At 38.0% G+C, this 19,677-nt stretch overlaps 2 protein-coding genes across 3 annotated transcripts in view; one reads left to right on the top strand and one right to left on the bottom strand.

Annotated features, from left to right (window-relative positions):
- arhgap39 (Rho GTPase activating protein 39) overlaps window positions 1–1,903 on the top strand; it is a 112,551-nt gene extending 110,648 nt beyond the window's left edge. Inside the window, exon 11 of the mRNA XM_030132258.1 lies at window positions 367–1,903. Coding sequence (XP_029988118.1) covers window positions 367–561 — 195 coding nt within the window. The 3' untranslated portion in view covers window positions 562–1,903. The remainder of the gene's footprint in view (window positions 1–366) is intronic.
- Window positions 1,904–5,523: 3,620 nt separating this feature from the next.
- On the bottom strand, window positions 5,524–17,485 carry lrrc41 (leucine rich repeat containing 41). 2 transcript variants are annotated; one of them, XM_030132259.1, is made up of 10 exons: window positions 17,243–17,485; window positions 13,970–14,056; window positions 12,846–12,904; window positions 11,989–12,757; window positions 11,579–11,809; window positions 10,102–10,266; window positions 9,903–10,001; window positions 9,373–9,501; window positions 8,741–8,813; window positions 5,524–6,464 (listed from the first exon to the last, which is right to left on the bottom strand). In XM_030132259.1, exons 1-10 carry the CDS (start codon window positions 17,346–17,348, stop codon window positions 6,245–6,247), a joined length of 1,938 nt encoding a protein of 645 aa, XP_029988119.1. In that variant the 5' UTR covers window positions 17,349–17,485; the 3' UTR covers window positions 5,524–6,244. The 2 variants fall into 2 exon arrangements, with proteins under 2 accessions (XP_029988119.1, XP_029988120.1); XM_030132260.1 differs by having other exon boundaries at window positions 13,970–14,033; window positions 17,243–17,363.
- Window positions 17,486–19,677: the final 2,192 nt, after the last annotated feature.

Below are 19,677 nucleotides of genomic sequence, written 5' to 3'. Positions count from 1 at the left end.
GCATGTTTGAGACCCCTGATGTAGATGTTCATAAAAGCTCAGATTAAAGATGAAGGTTATTATTTCCGAAATAGAGACACAGTAATTACAGAGTCCCTGAAAGTCCAAATGGGTCATATGTGATGACCATGAAAAGATGAATTTCATTTTACACCAGTTATTTCCATGTATTGATAGAATTAGTGGATCAACAGGTATTAAACAGTTTAGATCAGTAGATGGTTTTGGTTGTCTGTGGATCTTTGGGTCTTTATGAGTTAAAGTATGTAAGATTTATCACATTTAATCTCTGAGGCAGATAATTTCAAAAGCATTGTAGACCAGTGTTTTCATCTCCTCACTCTGACGCGTTCGTTGCGTGTGCAGGTGTTCGCCCAGCCGGCCAACGTGATCATCACCAAGATGGATGTAAACAACTTGGCCATGGTTATGGCTCCCAACTGTCTGCGCTGCCAGTCTGACGACCCCAGGGTGATCTTCGAGAACACCCGCAAGGAGATGTCCTTCATCCGGGTGCTCATCCAGCGGCTGGACACCAGCTTCATGGACGGAATCCTATAGCCCCCCCACCACACACGAACACACACACATACACACCATCTGTAGTACATTTAACTCCCAGCTTCCCCTGTGCTTCCTCCAAACCCCCCTCACCCCGGCCAGGCTCCCTCTCACTCCCACAGAACACATGCACATTGTTGCTGCTGGGTGATTACCTGACATCTCCAGCACCTTTACTTTCTGGAACTTCTAACAACAGCCTTGTGCTTTTGTTTTTTGTTTTCCTTTTGTTTTTTTCTTATCGTGCATTTTGATTTTGTAATCTGCTGGTTTCAATATGTGTGGCATAATTTTTCTATTTCTGTAGATCTAATCCTTTAACTGACATTTCCACAGGAGAGACACCAACACTGGCGTTGAGATTTTCATACGACATCAGTACGGTGTGTGCCTTCACATACATGGATCTAGTGTAAACACACAATCTGGGAATAAGCAGGGATCTCATGATTTCATTATGTCCATGGTTTAATTCACCGTTAGACCTCAGCAGTTGATTTGAGATCAGTCTTATGGAGTTTGTTTCATTTTATATAAACAAAGGACTTTTGCTTTCCCCTGCTTAACACACTCGCACATACACACAAACATTAGCACACACAAACATGCAAGCTACAGTACACACAAATCTAGCCAGAGAATTTCACCATCTGCAGTGTACGATACCATCTAACACAAAGCAAGAATATATCACTGATTACATACTGTAAACTTTCTGTCACAGTAGTTAGTGTCACACACGACACACATATTGAAGGTCTGCGACGCCTCTAGGGTTTTTTCACCAGATATAAAGCCAAACCGGTCCATCCTCTCTGTACTTTATCACGTCTGTTTGATCCAGGTCGCTTTCGACACCAGGTTAAGAGGCGAAGAGCCGTTGTAACGCTGCGTCAGCTGCCCTCGACATGTTTTACACTGCCAAAGCGTGGTCAAAGCTGGAGCAGCACCGAGGTACGTCCTCCTGTGATTCTCCCACTGACACTGGCAGATTAAGGTTTTACAGTGTCGGCGTTCAGCGTGGGACAGACCAGACGTGGTAAAACTGTGCTCCGACTAAAGCCATGAAACAATTTAACAGTAAAACTCATCTAAAGTCAGTTTTCAGATGAGTTTTAAAAGGACAGTAACAGTGTGTGAGAGCTGTCAGGTGATGAAAACATGGACACTAAAATGTGCAAAGCTCTGTACTCTCTATTTGGAGTGTTCGCACAATTCTAACATCATATTATATGGAGTCTTAATTTAATTCAATTCAAACTACTTTATTTACCCCCATAAGGCAGTTTAGTTTACAGACAACCAGTTGTTGAATTCAACAAAAACATCCAATATACCCACATTCACAAACACAACAAACAAATGCTAATCTAATGCTAATCCTTGTGATAATATTAATCAAGTTTACATGAATATGAGGAAAACAAACGAGTTATGCTCATCCTCATCTCAGTGTTGTACACTATTATCATTGCTAGCAGGTGTAAAGTCTTAATGCTAATCTCTATGCTAATTTTCATTCATGCCGTTCAGTGCACATGATTGTGAGAAGGATTTAGAGGAAACATTCTCTGCATTCTAGTCTGATATTTGGGAATTTCTGAACACGTAAAATATCCCCCCCATATCCTCCTTAGACCCAGGAAAGTGAAAGTTTTAGCTTTTTTACATTAAACAATTGTCTTGATTGGAAAACTGCATTATGCAGTCGTTTTTTTTTAGATACATTTTTACAAGTATTTTTATTTCTTTATTTTTTAATGGAATGTCCTTTGCAATGGACACCATTTTTTAGGTAAAACTGAAAGTTTTGTCCCATACAGAGGACAAAAATGCATCGCTGGGTCTCAGGAGGATATGGCTAAAACAATACCCCCAAAAATCCCAAATTAATGCTGATAAAAATAGCTAATTAAACATGCTAGCCATAAACCATTTGTGTTTGGTTTTACTTGTAAATGAATTGGAGGTATTTAATATTAGGCTAATTTAGGCTGTATTTGTTTTTGTTTAATGTGACTATGGCTAGTAATGTAATAATAAGGCACAAATACTGTCAAGGGTGATGGAAATATAAAAAATTTATTGTCATGTCATGGTCAAGTTAGACCTATAAACAAATATACTTCAACACATTTTGGCATCAAGACATCATCCAGAAGCCAAAAACAAAACACCTTTTTGAAATGCTGCTTTTTGACATTTTTCCCTCCCTTATAGCATTATTAGAGGAACCAGTTTGATCAAATATATTACACTGTTACGTTTGTGGGTACTAGGTGGAATTTTAATGCCTAATAATGAATGAGGTGTAGGCTTCCACCAATACAAATAGAAAAAAGTCCAAAATTAAGCAAACGCTAGATTTTGGTCACACATAACATTTCGGTTGATTACAAATTTCTATGAAAATTTTTGTCAGATTAGCCAATGCAAACTAACACCTATATGAGACTAGGGTTCGTGCAGAAAACACATTCAATGAACCTTATTTTAGCTGATTATGAAAAAAATGATGGTAAAACAGTGTGACAATTGCTAGCATTCATAATATTCAGTGATGTAGCGGTTAACATTGTCTAGAAAATAAATGTGCACAGCAGAAATATTAGCCCCTTTTCCACTTGTTTAACCAGGTAAATAAATTCCTGGTAATACAAATACCAGGGAATCTCGTGGAAGAGGGGGTAATGTGAGCGTGGTGGCTAGTTAGCATTAGTTTGCTCTAGCATCAGGTGGATTTTGGTGTCCATGTTTGAAGACTTAACACATGAGTGGACAGTCATTAAAACAGAAGGCTAACCCAACCTAACACTAGATGTTTTCATTAACTCATTGGTTAAACCTCAGCCAACGATGTAAATATCTCTTAACGGATGGAACTACAGCCTTGGCGTGAAGGCTTCTGGTGACGTCCGTCCACTCTGCCACAGTATTTGGTGCTGTCCCGCCCCCTGTCACTGTACCCACTGACCACAGCCGTCCATGAGCAGCAGATAGAGTAGAAGGGATGCAGCAGCACTGCCACTACAGGCCATGGACGATAAACAGCATGGAAGGGACTCAGCAGGTCCCACACAGTCCCCACATTGCACCCCACAGGGCAACATGATCCGTCCACACTCATACCCACCCACCCACTTCAACCCCAACAGGCCTTTCTGCCCACTAATGATTGTGAATGTGTCTACCAGTGTGCGTGCGTGTCTGTCTTTGTCTGTCATTGTTTACAAATACGTACCCATCTCTTGCATCTCTACAGTCTTTGTCAATAAGCAAGTACTGTTATTTGTTGTATTAATTTGAGATTTTTGGCTGTATTTAACAGAATTTCTATGTTTTTTAACCCATTGTTTTTATATGATTTAATTTATTTATATTTATTTGAGGAAACGTCCTTAATGCCTCCTTGAGATATTGTATCGTAGGCTCCAGTGTGCGTTTTTGTTACGGCACATAAGTGTATGTTTGTGTATAAAGGCATGAATGTGCGACGGGAGTGTGTGGTTTTCGATATTGATAGGTCACATGTGCGTGTGAATGTGCGAGTCTTGCTGTAATGGTTCGTTTTGGGTTTTTTGTGACATGTTAAGAGGATGATTGTGAACGCTCCATGGAAACACACACACATACACATGTACGGGCCGTCCTGACAGAGTCCACCTTAACGGTCCAGATCACACTGAAGTCTCACACTCACAGTTCAACTTTGGCCAAATGAGCCTTTTTCTTTGTGAAGAGACTGCATCGGTGTGTGTGTGATGTGCAGCTCACTCACTCTGACATACACACTCCACATAGATAACATGTACATTGACACTGTACAGACGATGTAAAAAAAAAAAAAAGTATATACAGAAACAAGAGGAAAAGGCACCATATGTAACAGTGGAAACTGCTGTGGAGGTTAATGTAACAGGGTGGGGTTTTTTCCGTTTTCTGTGTTTTTTTTTATTTTCAGTCTTGATAAAATATGAACTTCCTCACATCGACTCGTCTGCAAGCGACAAATTTGAGCTCATTTTTGACCAATCTGTGGACTCCACAGGTTCAAGTATTTTTAATGCCCAGTATTTGTTTGTCTGATTCATACTCCAACAAGAGGAGATTTTTGCTGGAGGAAAAGTCGGACTTAACCCTTAAAGACCCAGAACTGTTTTTTTTGTGGTGACTTCCAGATGAATTTTTTTCTATATTTAACATTTCATAAGTGGTTGATCACCATTTATTATATTATCCTCAGTGAAAATCTGATATTTTCCTATGTTTAGCTTATTGATCAAGTAGCTGTTCATAAAAGCTCGGAGTAAATTCAAAGGCTATTATATCAAAACAGGGAAAACTGAAGAAAAAGTGACTTCTTCTGCAATATGATAAAGTTTAGTATTAGTGGATCAGTAGATGATTTTGGTTGCTGGTAGTTGTTTAGGGTCTTTAAGGGTTAAACAGTTTGACTTTTCACAGAATGACAGTTTCTCTGATCTCTAGGCTGTAGTGCATCTTTAACAAAACAAATATTTAAGTGTGTTGGTTTTTTTTTTTCATTTTTGCAAAGATTATTCCATCTGCAAAAAAAAGTTCTGCTACTGTCATGTGTAATATGGACTATAGCCTCCATAAAACATATACTTTGCATCTTTTTTGCAACTTTTTAAAAGCTTTGTACAAACACAGGTACTGTTACATTACATCTAACATTTCTATATAGTTGTAAATTGAGACATTTTCTACAAATATTTCAGTTTGATATTCATCAGCATATTAAAAATGAGACAATTAAATAAACACAAATGAACTCCTGTGATATGTCCTCTTGATGGAGTATGAAAACAGACATGTTTTCTTGTAAAACCACTTTAGTGAATGAGACGTCTATAAGATACAGTATATATGAGTGTGTCTGAGGTGTGTTTGTGAAAGCGTCTTTGTTTTCTGTAAGAGATGGTTGTAGATAGACTAGACTGCAGTGCTGTCCTGTATTGACCCAACAAATCAACCAATTAGCATGCAGACATCGGGTCGTCACTCTCAACTTGACTTTTACTAAAACATGAGAATATACAAGTGAATTTACTGAAAAGTGTTACCGTATTTAGCTTTAAACAAATCCACTAAGATTAAGACAAAGCTCTTTTTAATCCATTTTTCTGACCGTTTTTTACTTGGTTCCTACTAATGATGAACTAGTCAGTGTCCATGCTGTGCTTCTGAAGTACGACGACCATGTTGAGGTGTGAGACAGCTGCGTTCTGACCGCTCCCTCACCCCACCTCACCGTCCAGCTTTTTCAGTTGTATCTTAATGTCCACTGTCACTCACACTCTGTCTGAGAGGAGACTCTGGAAGTGTAACGGACGTTGGTTTAATAAATGATTCAAATGTCAAACGAACACTGGATTCTGCTTTATTTTCTAACTGTGAACTCTCTTGTTGACAAGAAGAAGCTCCTAAAATCTAAACAGTAGAAAATCTGATTTAAAATATTGTCTCTTAGAATATTAAATCTGTGTCAATTTCCTGTGAACAATACTGCAATGTTTACACGTCGATCTACTGTGAACTGAACTTAAACTGACCATAGTCCGTCTTCTGTCAAAATGACATACTTTGAAATAAAAAGTATGAACTCTTTACAGACCTTTTCACTCCCATAGGAGTGTTAAATACTTGGGTTCCACTTAGGTCACATGTTACTGATGTGGTCGGCCATCGTGTCTGTGGAAATCCATCCTTCAACCATGAGGAAGCAGAACGGCCTAAGCTTCTTCAGAGCAGCCATCCACATGTCTGGGTCTCGATCCCCGGGGTTTTTCCTCAGGTCCAGGGTCAGCCGGTGGGGAGGGTGGTGTTTCTTCAGTCTCTTCGCAAAGTGGAGCAGGTCAGTGGGCTGAATGAAGTTGGAACTGTTCGGGACAGAAATACAGAGGTTAAAACGTGTTAACTTTAGGAGACGATGTAAGAGGCACCAGTCTGTTACATCCAGTAGATGAAGATGTTCATACAAGCACCAACACACAAAGCTTAGCAATGTACTGCTGTGGGTGGAGTAAGCACCAACAGTAGGGGTGCAACGGTACAGGTAACCCATGGTTTGGTACATACCTCGGTTTTTGGGCCATGGTTTTGTACGTGTTTTTTGCCTAAAGAGAACAGTTTTTTTTTCTCCCAAAATTATATTTTTTATTTTGCTTGTCAGCAAAAACTGAATTTTACAGTACGAGCAAATTCTATCACTGTACTGAATAAAATAACACATTCTGTACTGAACAATAGAACCCTTTCTTATTCCTTGACTACTTGTATACAGTCGTATAAAACAGGCATGTGCACACATAAGGCCCAAAGGGGGGCTTTTTTTTTAAGTAAATAAATTCCTGTTCTGCATAGGGATGTAAAAGAAAACGGCGGTATGAAAACACCATAGTTATCTACTGTACACATTTCCTTGTAATAGCGTGTCACAGAACCAAAAAGTGAGTTACTGTGTAGACAGTGTGTTAAATCATGGGTCAGGTCAGGTACAGGTGGGTGCCGGTTTTAGAAAAGTGGTGGACCTGTGCAGGACTCTGAGGAGTGTTGAGTCTAAAGCCACTTCTCTGTGGGCTGTCTCTCACTGAGGGGAGGGGCTTCCCTGCACTGCATGCTCACATGCAAGTCCAGAGAGAGAGAGAGGGAAGAGAGAGAGAGCAGTATATAAAGCGCCAACGTAAAATCAATTGCAAAACCAAAAACCTGCGGTCCATAAGGGCAGATTGTCCCGTGCAGGGTGGACCAAACGGTACACGTTTTCCCCAGTACCGTTGCATCCCTAACAAACACTGTAAAAAAAAAAAAGTACTAGTTTACAGGTGGTTTTTACACCTGTAGGTTAGTTGCTCTGGTCCAAATAAGTTGACAATTTTGTAAACTTGGTGGACTTTTCCTTGGATTCTTTTCATGTGTCTGGGATCGAGTAAGAAATTACATACAGGACGAGTGTCCGATGTTCTGGACCAGTGCAGATTTCTGCATGAAAAACATTTTCCAGCTCCTCACTGCTACTATATGAGCTGTTTTCATTCTAAACATCATCTCAACATGCAAAGGACACTTGGCTACAGGAGGCGTTTGTCTCCAACTCACCTGGTAGTTGGATCAGATAGAGGCTGGATCATATTCCAACACAAACTGTTCAATTGGGACTACACCCAAACACAATTACTGTGTTCACACCTGACCAAACAGCCCACACTATGGTTCAACTCAAATGGACTAAAGGCTGCTGGTGTGAAAACACCCATAATAGGCTGCATTCACAGTGCTTTAGGCCATTTAACCTACTTTCAGACAGTCCTTCCCAACTGTTTTTTGAAAACACAATCTTCTTCTAATTTACACTGTTGTTTACTGCTGCTTTCACAGTTAGTTAGTTAGCTAAGGTCCAAACTGGCACGTTAAAACACTAACAACAACACAAAACTAACCAGTCCAGGCAGCAATAAACCAGTAGCGCCTGAGGTGAAGCACTGAAAATATCCTACATACAGTTTTCTCAAGCCGTTTGTTCGGTGACTAAAATGTTTTTTTGCCACTGCCTCCACCTTCAGTACATTGCTTAGTTTGTCTTCTCCACACTGAAGGTGTGACCAACATCTCAATCAAGTTACATACAGACAACAAATTAAATACAACCAAAGCTCAAGGACTGCACTTCATGTGCAAAGTAACCAGTGAGTAAAACTGTCTAATAAATGCAGGACAAACTGATACAAACATGTATTGACTTCATTTCACTACAACTGAATACACAAACGATGCTTTTCAACTATAATCCACTGAAGTAAACTGTAGGATTGTGTAGTTATGATAAAACTTTACAAATATATATTCATACACATTGAAAAATACATTTAACAGTATCTTGTAGCAGCGTTGGAGCAATTTCAAGTTGCAAGTTTCATCTGAGCTGGACTTTACATTTTCATTGAATCCACAATGTGTTTCCTAGCACATGTAGTCTAAATAACTTTATCCATATACTGTCCTGGTTATTTCTCAGTGGAAATGATGCTCTGTTTCTGACGTACCTGCTGTTCACATCATCAGCATGTCAATGACTTTACCCCAGTAGAACATGGTGTGTGTGTGTGTGTGTGTGTGTGTGTGTGTGTGTGTGTGTGTGTGTGTGTGTAGTTTTTACCTGATGTTGAGCTTCTTCAGTGAGCTCGGTGATGATCCTGAGAACAGTTCTGTCAGGACATACACGTTCTTGGCTGTTGACGAAGGCAGAAGATAAGTTCACACTGAAGAAACATTTGATTTAGAGATTATTCCTGTGACAGAACGCAGAGATACAGGTCTTTGTGTTGAAGAGGGCACCAGGAAGCATCAAATATGACAAAACTGAAAAATCCTGACTTCACTTGACTCTCACTAAAAAAACAAAAACAAAACAGACTTCTAGTTAGAAACAAGGAATGTTTTTTTTCCCCGAGCTTTGTTCTGGTCTCATGTTCTTTACCTGGGCCTTCACATACAGTCAGGTCCATGAATATTTGTACAGTAATACAAATGTAGTAATTTTTCCTCTCTAAATTCTTTAAATTAAAGCTGAAATTCCACACTTCAGTCACATCTTGATTGCTTCATTTTGCTGTGGTGGTGTACGGACACTTACAGACCTTACTGTAAGTGTACTAATGGTTTTTTTTGTTATATAAATTATTGCTGTTAGTAGGATTTTAGGGCTAATAGAGGCTGTAAAAAGGATTCAGAGAGGTTCTGTATTAATTCCAATATGACAAATGGCCTGGTGAGGAAGGATGTGCTTACCGAGGCGGTTCTGAGCCAAGCCCAGTGTGTGGAGAGTCGGTACGGTGGTCAGAGCCGACACCAGCTGCAGGAGACTCTCCTCCTTGTTGGTCCACGTCTCAAGAAGTCGGCAGTCATTAAGATTCAGCTCTGAGACGAAAGGAAAAAGAACAATCTAGACTTGGCCCAAATTCTATAATCATGACATAAGTTCTGCCAATATTTCTGCTTTAAGAGAACGGATGAACAGTAGATCAGTAACTGAACTGCTCTTTGGTGAAAAACAGAACAGGCCAAGGTGTGTATTTTTTTTTTTAATTTAACCTTTATTTAACCAGGAAAAAGCTCACTGAGATTAAAAATCTCTTTTTCAAGAGTGTCCTGGCCAAGACAGCAGCAGCAGAAGTAACACAAAACAGAAATCACAGCCATACAGTCACACTAAAAATATACATAAAACACTATAAAAGTCAGCATCAACTTCTAATTTCAACTGTAGCTTTTGGGATTTGTTTTGGGGAAATCCTGTTACCAGTAACAGGTCATGTTACCTTCCAGTATGGAGTTTCTAAGCAGATGCAGAATGTCAGGAAGACAGTCAGCCAGGTTCATGTCCTCCAAGTTCAGACTCTTCAACCTCTGATTTGACACTGATGGTGAACGACAATATGAGTCAAACCTTCGAACCATCAACACAGAACAGTAGACCAGCGTCCCTGCTCGCACTGGTGAGTAACTATGAAACGTTACCTGAGAGAACGGAGAGGAGTTGGCTTTGAGAGACGTCACCCGACAGTCTGAGTCCTGCTATGTGAAGTGAGGACAGATGTGGAGAACGCCTCAGCACAGATGTGATGAAGTGCAGATCTGTCTGGAACTCAGTCAGTTTAACTGTCAACCTCTGTAGGGGCAGCTCTGCTCACACAAGGACACACAACAGTCACTTTGTGCAGTGTTCAGCGACAGCCGTGGGCCAGACCAAGGGTGGGCAACTCCAGTCCTCGACAGCCGGTATCCTACATGTTTTAGATGTTTCCCTCTACCATCACACCTGGAAGCCATTACATTGTTATCAGGCTTCTGCAGAGCATGGTGATGAGCTGATCATGAACTGAACCAGGTGTGCTGGAGGAGGGAAATATGTAAAACATGCTGGATACTGGCCCTAGAGGACCAGAGTTGCCCACCCCTGGGCTAGACGGTTGGAGAATCAGCAAGTGAACGAAGGGTTGTGGGTTCAGTTCCCCAGGAGAGAAACTGTTGGCTGATGTGCCCTTGAGCAAGGCACTTAACCCCCCTTTTGCTCCCCAGGTGCCTGACATGGCAGCCCACTGCTCTTAGGGCCTGATTTACTAAAGGTTTGAGCATGTAAAAACATGTGCAAACTTGACTGCGCACACAAAAACACACTGAAGCTGACCTACCAACAGGATGCACCGAGGGTTGCGCATCTCAAAAGGGAAAAATAGCTCATGCAACCCATTTAGCGTGTTTGCCTGGATGAATATGCAATATGGGCATTTCTGCCAGAGCGTGCAAAATTATTGGGAGGAGCAGATGCAAATATTCATTTAGCACGCGCAATGTGATTTACCAAACCTGAAACTGATTGCGGTGGCTGATTTGGTGTCTGTATTTAGCACAACACTGTGACTGAGAGGCCTCTCTCTCTCTCACTGGCTATATAAGCACTGATGCAGAGGGTTTTCTATCATACCCACAACCTTTAAAGTTTTCATTTGCCATACAGAGCAACATACAGAGAGAAGCTATTTATTTCACTAATAACAGACTTTACTACTGAAAAACAACAGAGAAATACCTATCCACCCCTCTGTGTGGAAAAAGAGCAACTTCACTGCAAATTAGTGCAAGCAAGGACATTTGCGCCTGTTATTTGAGATCTTAGTAGATCAGGCCCTTAGTCTGCAGTGTGACATGTGTTTCTGTATGTTTCATGTCCACTTGTACAACATATAATGACAAATAAACATCCTTAATAATAATCTTCTTCCAGGGGAAATGTTCCGCCATAAACCCTACATCTGCGGTGTCTGGTGGGTCATAACCTCCTGAGATCCAGGAAGTAAAAGTTTAGGCTTTTTTATATTAAATAATTGCCCTGATTGGAAACAGCATGATGCAACAGTTTTTTCAGATGCATTTATTATTTTTGATAGAACATCATCACTTTACTGTGGAGCAGTGGTCATTGTTACATCCTCACCTGACGTGTCTGGCTCTGCAAACACGGGCGCAGTGACATGTGGCATCCACAGCATGGTGTGGATCTCCACATGCAGAGACACCAGGCTGGGCCTTGCATCCAGCAGCATCCCGATGAGTTCGGTGTAGGGCAGGACGCTGATGTTCAGCTCTGTGAGACAGCTGCTGGAGCTCTCAGACAGCTGCTTCAGGGCTCTCACCAGACTCAGCACATCTGTGTATTTGAAGGTGGCTGGAAATAGAGAACACTATTCATCTTATTACAAACCAGAGGACTGTTTTCAACATGAAACTCCACTTTATATTCCTCCACCAATTCAATGAAGGCTGTTCAGAGAAAGCATGTACAGTTTGGTTACAGTTATGTACTTTCATCACATCCATACAAAATGTGTTCATTAGTAAACTTACACTGACTGTGCAGAGTCAGAGAGCGGAGGCAGAACCACGTGGGCAGGGCGGAGTTGATCACCTCTAAGCCCTCGGGCTGACACTGGGTGACCTCCAGGCACTCGATCTGCCCTCTTGGACAGGCCGCAGCTGACCGACTGTCACACGGAGCAAAGGCCTCACAAAGAGCCTGTGGGTCTATAGTGTACTTTGTTTCTCCAGCTTTGTGCACACCTTCAGAAGCACAGTCCAGCTTTGGGCGTTTACAGGGAGGGACCTCACCCCCCTGTTCACCCGCCGTCCTACAGCCAGATTCACATGCACTGGTCGAAGCAGCTGGAGATGAAGAGCTTCCTTTGGTGTTTTGAGTCTGGGTACTATGGACATACGGAGATCCCCTCCCATTGATAATCCAGGCCAACGCTGTGGGACATGAATAATAAACGATGATTTCTTTCGCCTCCCCATGGTCCAACAGCCGATGGAGGACGTACAATCCAATTTGTGCTATCTTTGAGAGATCCAAGGTATATACGCTAACTCTTGTGATGCCCTTCTCCAGGAGGTCCAGAACGGGCTGCTGCTCAGTGGTTAATTTTTTCAAAGGCTCACACGCGGTCAAGATGGAAAAATGCTTGATACATTTTGCTGCAGCCCACAGGAAGGATGGAGTGTTTAGATTTGCCATGTTCTTCACAGTGAAGTTGTTTTGGAAGCCATAGAGTATCAGTATAAAGAGCATTCTCATCACTTCATGTTTGGCTTTTTCTTCTGTTTGAAAGTCGAACAACTGAAACAAAATAAACAGGAGATATTGGACAGTTAGCCTCTAGATGAATGGAGATACTTTGTTTCAGTAAAGGAGACACTTCACCTACACGGTTAGGTCCAAGTAAATCCTCTAGGAAAAAGGCCCATGCAGGGTAGGTTGACATTCCTAAGACACAGACGATGAAAAACAAATGGAAATTAGTTACAGCAGCGTGGGAAAGTTTCAGTTCACAGATGCATCATGATTGAGACATCGTCATCGTCATCAAATCGAGTTGTGAAACCTGTGAATCTTCACATATCTTCTTGTAATGCGGTGCAGAAGGATTTAAGTTTTGTCATTGTAAAGTTTACAATAATGAAAAGATGCAGCTGTTCATAGGTAGTTGTCTTCTGATTCAAGGCACTCTTCATTTAACAGTTCAGATCCCCTAACTGCTTCTACTACTGATCACCTTTAAACTCATCTAGTTACACATCAGAACTGTAGACCTCCTGTAAGCCAGCTCCTGATCTCAGATCCTCAGTTGGGACACTCTTGGTCGTTCCACAGTCGAGTCCCAGAGCTAAAGGTGACCAGGCCTTTACTGTCTGAGCACCTCGACTGTGGAATGACCTGCCCAAGGACACGTACAGACTCAGTGACCTCTTTTAACTCATTTCTTAAAATGAGTTTCTATAGACTTGCTACTTCGTGAATTTTCATGTTCCTTTTAGCTTTGTTTTTATTTTGTATTTGTATTTTTTCATACTGATCTGATTTTATGACTTCTGTCTCACTGCTTTTAAATTCCATTGCCTTTATTGTTTTTAGGCCCCTTTCTCCATTTATTTGCCTGTCAGCTTCATTCACTACTATTCTGATTGTTGTGTTTGCTGTCAAAGCACTTGTTTTTAAAAGTGCTACGGAAACATTCCTCGTATTATTATTATTAGTAGTAGTAGTAGTAGTAGTAATAGTAGTAGTAGTAGTATCATCAGTTATTATCATTATTATATTAACTGAAGAAAAAGTAGTCATGTGCAGCAACATACCAAACTGAGGACAAAAACTATTGACACTGAGAATCCTGCATTTGAATCATTGTCTGATGACTACATCTGGTGAGTCTTTGAGGTCAGTGAAGACACTTATTTAACTTATTTATGAATTTCTTGGCTTGGAACAAGGATACTGTCCCTATTAAAAAGACACCTGAAAACTGCCTCCCTCCACCTGGACTCCTCTTACCTTTGAGGTTTAATGCAGGCTGCAGCTCATCCAGTTGACACACAGTCAGATGAAACAGAAGATCCTTTATTAGAGGCGAAGGGAGATCTAAGTTCAGACACATAGGTGCAGTTGGGATGTTATTACAGCGGACTGGGGCTGGGTATAGGTCAAAGATGTTTACCTGTATTTTTATTTATCACATAGTACAGTAAAACTTATACTTATAGTTACATTACATTATAGTTCATTTATACACTAACAGTTCACATAATGAAGAGTTACTTAATCACACTGAATACTGGAAGACAAAAATAAATGTTATTAAAAAAAAACCAATAACATTAGCAGAAGGCAGATTTAATATACATTACTTAGTTAAAACGACAGTGGTAGAAGTTAGCTAAGCATCACCAGATGAAATAGTGCAACAGTATTACCTTCTACTTACATTAACCATCTGTTATGTACATTTTATGCATTTTTCATTCTTCATATTCATACTTTTGGCTCCGCTCATGCAGATCACATGAAAAACTGTATTTTTATTCTCTTGTTATTTACAGATCTCCTGAAGTAAATAAACATACACTACGTAAAACAAGTGTTACATTCATGTTGTTTAATGCAAAAAATGTGCCATTGAAACCCATTCAAACTGCAAGTTTTGATGCCACTTACAATAAAGCAGAATACATCTATGTTATATCTGGAAGTCAATCTGAGGTTTTGACTTGGAACTGATCAATTTTATGACTCCACCAGATAGTGTCACTTTATCCGGTAAATGGAAAAACATGGCATTTCCACTAGATGGTGTTTTTCCCTAAAGCAGGGGTGTCAAACTCATTTTAGTTCAGGGGCCATGTTCACCCTAGTATAGAAAGTGGGCTGGACCAGTAAAATAATATAAATCATACGATAAGAACTTTTGAGTGAAAAAAGTAAAATTCTGTTATGAAAATGTTTACATCTACGAACTGTACTTGAACATAACATGAATAAATACAAACAACCTGAAAATTCTTTAGTAAAATAAGTGCAATGTTACAATATTATGCCTTAGTTTATCATTTATACATGTGCATCATAACTTACAGATCACAATTTATCTACGCATACACAAAACATTTAATAACAGGAAGAATATTATTAAAATTCCACATACTTCTATTAAGACATTTCAGGTAATTCACATTTTTTTACACTAAAACGAAGAGAAAAATTAGCAGTTTTCATTTCTTATAGGTTATTATGATAGTATTTTACTGGTCTGACCCACTTTGGATTGAAATAACCTAAAATGATTCCAACATCTTTGATCGGTAATATCTTCAGTGTAATTTTTGCATTTCACAAATTCATCCCACGGGCCAGAATGAAGCCTTTGGTGGGCCGGATTTGGCCCCCAGGCCACATGTTTGACACCTGTGCCCTAAAGCTTTAACCCTGTGAAGCATTTGTGTGTGGGACTTAAGAATTCAACACAAAAATGTACTTGGCATGAAGCACATAATATATATTTATTTTTTTCCATTTGTAACATGGTGGCATTATGACAAAACCTAGCATTTAAACCTTTAAAACCTTTAAAAATTAATGAATATCTGATATCAATAATTAAGTCAGATGTAGATGGAAAACATAGCTCAATGAAAGTAGACTATATTATTCATGTATAATATTTTCATTGGTCGGTTTTAAAAAGTACATTTTGTTGTGTAAATAATATTAGCACTGGCCGTAAGGGTCAAAGAGTTAAATAATAGAGAAATAGACAAAATATGACTATTTTTATTATGTGTTTTACAAACATGGGTGCAGACAGTTGTCATAGAAAAAAATACGAGCTGGTAGTTCAAACTATTGAAATAAACTGATAATATTGGCTTGATAATTGTGAGAAGCTCATTTTTCAGTCAACATCAGTTTATTCATTAACAGTCAACTGGGATAAATTACAAAACACTCATGTAAATACCATAAAAGTTTTTTTTCCTAATAAAGTAATGGGAATATTTTAAACCAGCTTGTTAGCACACTTTTGGAAGTTCCAGAAATATTTATCAGGTCCATATAAACCTTGTGATGGATAAACGTTCACCTGGTGTTTATTTTTGGCCTCGTACCTGTGACTTAGGTTTACGCTAATACTCCACAGACCAGGGGTGTCAAACATGCGGCCCTGGGGCCAAATGTGGCCGCCAGGGGTTCCAATCCGGCCCCTGGGATGAATTTACAAAGTGCAAAAATTCCACACTTTTGAACTGAATTAAGCAAAAAAAAAAAAAAAAAAAAAAATTAGCTTGAATTAAGGAAAAAATGTTGAATTAAGCAAAAAAAAAAAAAATCTTAAATTTTGCAAAAAATCTTTAATTAAGCAAAGAAAAAAAAATCTTCAATTAAGTAAAAAAAAAAAAATCTTGAATTAAGCAAAAAAAAAAAAAAAATTTTAAATTAAGTAAAAAAAAAAAAATCTTGAATTAAACAAAAAAAAAAGTCAAATTTAGCAAAAAAAATCTTGAATTAAGCAAAAAAAAAAAAAAAATTAGCTTGAATTAAGGAAAAAAAATCTTGAATTAAGCAAAAAAAAAAAAAAATCTTCAATTAAGTAAAAAAAATCTTGAATTAAGCCAAAAAAAATCTTAAATTTAGCAAAAAAGTTTGAATTAAGCAAAAAATCTTGAATTAACAACTTCAAATTTTTGTCTTTGTTTTAGTGCAAAAAATAACATTAAATTATTAAAATACTTTTTACATTTACAAACTATCCTGTAACAATAAAATGTGAATAACCTGAACAAATATGAACAACCTGAAATGTCTAAAGAATATTCAGCCCAATTTGAACTCTTTTCTGCCTTAGTGCCTCAGTGTCTTTGTAGATCCGATCCATAATGCACATGGACAAATGATAAATTGATAAATATTGTTAAAATTGCACTTATTTTTCTTAAGAAATTTCAGTTTTTTCAGGTTATTCACATCTTTTTGGTTTGGATACTTTATAAAACTAAGTATTTTCATAATGTAATGGTTTTGGGTTTTTTTTGCCCTAAAACACTGACAAAAATGTGGAGTTGTCATTATTTACAGGTTATTCTGTTATTATTTTACTGGTTCGGCCCACTGCACATCAAATTGGGCTTACTGTGGCCCCTGAACTAAAATGAGTTTGACGCCCCTGCCATAGACAAATACTGGGGCTAACTCTACTTATGCTATGCTACCGTTCCATAAATATAACAGTTCGTAAACTTTCCGTGTTTATTTCACCAACTTTCTCCCACTTACCCAGAATAGCCTCCTTGCCCAGAGTTGTAAAATATTTCCTGACAGCTTGGAAACATATCTCCTTCAGACTGGGCTTGTTTGGTTGTTTTTGGTCTGTGATACTCATTATTTAGCATTTGTACGTGTTCGGGCTAACACTACTTATATCCGCTTCTCGTGTTAAAATGCTAGAAAAAAAAGCTATGTTGTTTAACTCAAATTACCAGCTGAATCTCCTACAGTTACAACCAAACAAGTCCCAGCTCCAATCCGACACAACTTCCGGTTCAATTCTTCTTCGTCTGTTTTGTCTTGTTGGTTGGTTTGTATTATATGGTTCTACTGCCCCCTACCGACATAGAGTTTTACAGCTAAATCTGATCCACAACAATGCAGTTTTACAGTTGGAATTTCAGCTGGTAATTCATTGTCACACAGTAAAAAAAAAATTAGCTTGGGTTAAGGAAAAAATCTTGAATTAAGCAAAAAAAAAAAAAAAAAAAGAAAAAAAAAATCTTCAATCAAGTAAAAAAAAAAATGAAAATCTTGAATTAAGCAAAAAAAAAAAAAAAAATCTTCAATTAAGTAAAAAATAATAATCTTGAATTAAACTAAAAAAAATGTCAAATTTAGCAAAAAAAAAAAAAAAAAAATCTTGAATTAAGCAAAACAAAAAAATTAGGTTGAATTAAGGAAAAAATCTTGAATTAAGCAAAAAAAGCTTCATTTAAGTACAAAAATCTTGAATTAAGCCAAAAAAAATCTTAAATTCAACAAAAAATTTTGAATTAAGCAAAAGATTAAAGGTTAAAACCCAAAAAGGTAGAAGGATCATGACGCCCCACTTTCACGGTCTGTATTCATACTGAAAATCAAGATCAAGTGAGCTTTTGCATTACATTGCACTACATTCTATTGTAATGGAATTGTAGTTATTTTCAACTTACAGAAATTTACTTCAATAATTACATTTTATTTTGTAGTTGAAATATGTGTTTTTTGTAAGTTTACTATCATAACCAGGAATATTTTCAAGATCTGACACTATTTTTATGATGACTTCAGCCTGAATTTTTCTCTACGTTTAACTTTTCCTTCAGTGAAAATCAGGTGTTTTCCTAATGTTTAACCCTTTCATGCATAGTGGTCACTACAGTGGACCGTTATTCTACAGCTGTTCTCTTGTATATTCATGGATTTTGTTGTTTTACTTCCATATTCAGCCAACACAGTGGACGCCTATACCTCATCCCATACATTGTAATTCATACCATTACTGTAACTTTGCCATTTTTGATAAACCTGATCAGCACTAACATGTTTGAGTGTAAATCAATTGCTTGTTATTGTTAATAGACTGTAATTAACCATTTTTCTTAAACAAAAAGTTGTGTTTTTTGCATATTATCTCCATAAAGTGAGTAATAACTAATATTAGAGTATGTTAAAATATGACAAAATATCAGATTAGCAGCATTTTAAAAAATTATTTCATAGCTTTCACAGTGTATCAGTAAATACATGTTTCTTTGCTTCAAAAATTAAATGCATGGTATCCAGCTGAGTGGATATTTTGGCAACTCCATGAAAAATAGGTTCATTAAAAATTTTTTCAATCGCATTGTTTTTTCATGCCTAAAGGGGAATAAAAACACTCAGGAAAAATAAGATGATTAGGGTCAAAAAACGGTATTCAAAATCTCTCTAAAGGGACATTTCAGAGACAATTTGACCCACATTTTATTTTTATATTCCTTTTTGCTTTAGTTGGATCACAAGAGATTATCCAAAACAAGGAGCTACTTTATATTGAAATAAATGTTGGAATGGCCATCAATTAAACTTCGCTCTCTGACAGGACATGACTACGTTTTGACCCATTAAGGTTCTCATAATTCATGCATGAAAGGGTTAATTTACAGATCATATAGATGTTCAAAAAACCTGAGTAAATTCAAAGGTTATTACATTAAAACAGAGAAACCTGAGAAAAGCAACTGAACTGAACATAAAAACAAGTGTCTACAACAACCAGTCATTCATCAGACTTCATGGGTTTTATTAGTAAATCAATGCTGCAGAGGAAAAAATTGTCATTTTTGGTATGGAACCTCTGAATGTCCAAATGGGTCATATCTGAAGATGATGAGAAGCTGAAAAACAGCATTTTACTTCAATTAATTACATGATAGGATATTGATAGGATTATTTATTTAAAAGCTATTAAACTTTTAGGTGAGTAGATGACTTTGGTTGTTGGTGCCTGTTTAGGTCTTTGAGGGTTAAGGGTTAGTTGTTGTGGTCCTAAATGTATTGTGTTTGTGACTTCCCCACAGCTTTTAAGCTTAATGAACTATTTGCAACCCTGATGTACATACGCATAGAAGAGCACCCTCTAACTAGAAATAAAATGTGATGAATCAGTTTCCTTTATTGTTGTGCTTTAATAATAGTAA

Source organism: Sphaeramia orbicularis, chromosome 4, assembly GCF_902148855.1.
Source record: "Sphaeramia orbicularis chromosome 4, fSphaOr1.1, whole genome shotgun sequence".
Classification (NCBI taxonomy): Eukaryota; Metazoa; Chordata; class Actinopteri; order Kurtiformes; family Apogonidae; genus Sphaeramia; species Sphaeramia orbicularis.
The sequence above is the reverse complement of the archived record's forward strand: the minus strand, read 5'-3'. Positions and strand labels throughout refer to the sequence as shown.

Excerpts from the sequence above, each read along its gene's own strand:
- lrrc41 (XM_030132259.1), bottom strand. The coding sequence starts at position 17,348 with ATGAGTATCACAGACCAAAAACAACCAAACAAGCCCAGTCTGAAGGAG. Across the intron at positions 12,905-13,969 it reads GCCTGCATTAAACCTCAAAG|GAATGTCAACCTACCCTGCA; the intron begins GTAAGAGGAGTC and ends TCTGTGTCTTAG. Across the intron at positions 10,267-11,578 it reads TGCAGAGCCAGACACGTCAG|AGCTGCCCCTACAGAGGTTG; the intron begins GTGAGGATGTAA and ends TTGTGTGAGCAG.